Genomic DNA, 2500 nt, shown 5'->3' on the forward strand with positions numbered 1-2500 from the left:
GTCAGAGGTTCTCATCTCTTGTCTTTCTAAAAAAAAAAGAAAGTAAAAAAATAAAAAAATAAATAAAAAGTAAACGAGTAAAGAAACTTTTGTCAAAGAAATGAGTTAAAGGGAGGGGAGGGGATCGAAAGAGACAGAGAGAAAGATAAAGAGAGAAAGAGAGAAAGAGAGAGAGAGAGAGAGAGAGACATATTTCTCTTAGCGATCACTGAGATCAATAAGTTCGAACATTTTTAAAAGAAAAATCTAAATCAAATCTAAAAATCATATCGATCAATACCGCAAATCTATTTGGATTTAGAAATTATGTTTGATGTGCTAATAAAACGTATCGCTTTGAAAGAGAGAGAGAGAGAGAGAGAGAGAGAGAGAGAGAGAGAAAGAAAGAAAAATAGAAACAGACAGACAGATAGACAGAGAAAGAGAAAAATAGAGAGATAGAGAGAGAGAGACATAAAAAGATATTGTTCTCCTTGTCTTGCGACGAGAACCCTGGAACTTCACTACCGCCCCATCAGGCTCGATAATTACAGTCGAGCGTCGAACGAATGAGCAGGGGTATCATTAACGCTTCCTGTCTCGTAACGACTCCAACGTCGGACACACGATACGCGGATATAAACGTGCGCGTCACCGCGTAAACTCTGAGGCTCGACCCGGGGCTAATCGACGTCGATCGTCGATCGTCTCTTCAACGTGTCCCTACGTTTCCGTTTTCCTCATTTTAAACGACAATCGACGATATCGCACGACGTTAGACACATAGAAAGAGAAAGAGAGAGAGAGAGAGAGAAAGAGAGAGAGAGAGAGATGGAAAATACTTTAAAACGATATCCCGTAGCGAGTAATCCTCGAATTAAAATTAATCATCGTACGAATAGACAGTACATATATCTCTCTCTCCCTCTGTCTCTATTTCTCTTGCTATATCGTGCTCTCCATTTGCTATTCTCTTTCTCTTACACGGAGGAGGCGAGAGGAATTATCCCATCAATGCGTAATGCCCGCAGGCTAGGCTAATAACTACCAATTTACCTGTCTCCATCTCTCTCATTCTCCCAGGCGAAAAACAGGTTCCGCATAAATTCTCCTCCCGTTAGGTCGGCTAACGTTATTATGACACAACTAAGTCGGCACAAATCAATTACATCCGCGTAACTTTCCGGAACTTCTTCGTGAGCTAATCAACCATTACCTCAAACCCTCGCTCTCCTCAGCTCTCCTCTTATCCACCCTCCCCACTCACCCACTCCCCGACCCCTCGCGCCCTTTCCCCCCTTTCCACTACTTTCGATCAAATTAATCCAACGAACTTTCCAAATGGCATGATGGAAAAGTTGATATCTCTTAAGATGATTATAAGAATGATCATGTACATTTCATACATGCCGTATGAAAGTTATCGTTCTCCTGTTAAGATTCTTCTTCTTCCTTTTCTTTTTTTTTACTTTCCTTTCTTCTTTTTCTCAAATAAAATGTAAACAAAGATCAATACGACGTATAGATTATTACTAGATCCCTCTAAAAGGTACGATTATACGTTTGCTTTCAGTAGCGGCTCAGGGCTTAAGTGGCAGCGTTCACGGTGCCAGTCTGATGTCGCTTCACGTCGAGGGTGGGACGCAAGTCCAGGTACCACGTTCCCTGATGCAGGCGTTCCTACAACAAGATCCGAATCATCCGGGTTTGGAGACGGTACGTTTGCCAACTCCACCCTGCGATTCGAACGATAATGTTCAAGCACAGCATTGTCGTGAGGTTGAAACGGAATTGTGTTTGGTTTGTCGACGGTGTGGCCGAGCTTATCCCCAGGAGTCAACGCTTCTGGTTCATCAACGTTCCTGTTACTTGGGTAATCAACAACGTCGGGGTGCTCTGCGTCTTGTACAATCACGTTACGCTTGTACACTTTGCGATCCCGGTAGTAATACACCACAGCGAACGTACACGACCGTAACAGAGTGGCGTCGACACTCTGAGACACCGCAGCATCGTGCTCGTTTAGATATCGTTCAAGGACGCCAACAACAGCAACAACAACAACAACAACAGCAACAACAACAACAACAGCAACAGCAGCAACAACAGCAACAACAATTCGGTTATCCCGATCCAAATGGACAAACGGGAAACGAGGAGGCGAATCCTTTGACGGACGAGATGGAGGACGTCGTCAATCAAATCACCCTGTTGGCCGCACGTGCGGCCGCCGAGAGCACGACCGGTCAATCGCAGGGTAACAACGAGAGGGCCAATCAGGACAACAACAACGGACCCGACGCCAAGAGACAGAAACTCGTACAGGAGGTCACCGCACTGGCTGGAGCCCGTTAAAAGGGAAACTCGTCCTTCGATTTTCACTTTCGGGATAGAAAGAGTTGAGTGAGTGAGTGAGAGGGAGAGAAAGAAATTGAGTGAGAGAGGAGAGAGAGAGAGAGAGAGAGAGAGAGAGAGAGAGAGAGAGTCGTCCATCCAGTTACATCGGGAAGGACATCTCGTC

The 2500-nt window shown here is 44.8% G+C and overlaps 1 protein-coding gene across 18 annotated transcripts in view; it reads left to right on the top strand.

The window, feature by feature from the left end:
- The window catches only part of zfh2 (Zn finger homeodomain 2), a 408385-nt gene that overhangs the window by 403310 nt on the left and 2575 nt on the right, over nt 1–2500 (top strand). For 15 of the 18 annotated variants that reach the window (XM_035878908.2, XM_085656317.1, XM_035878912.2 and 12 more), the window contains one exon: nt 1553–2500. This exon is cut by the window's right edge and continues 2575 nt beyond it. In XM_035878908.2, the coding sequence (XP_035734801.1) occupies nt 1553–2334 (782 nt within the window). In that variant the 3' untranslated portion in view covers nt 2335–2500. The remainder of the gene's footprint in view (nt 1–1552) is intronic. The other 3 variants (XM_085656324.1, XM_085656325.1, XM_085656326.1) reach the window with 3 other exon arrangements.

Source organism: Vespa mandarinia, chromosome 4 (genome assembly GCF_050613455.1).
Source record: "Vespa mandarinia isolate Hongniang chromosome 4, ASM5061345v1, whole genome shotgun sequence".
Taxonomy (NCBI): domain Eukaryota; kingdom Metazoa; phylum Arthropoda; class Insecta; order Hymenoptera; family Vespidae; genus Vespa; species Vespa mandarinia.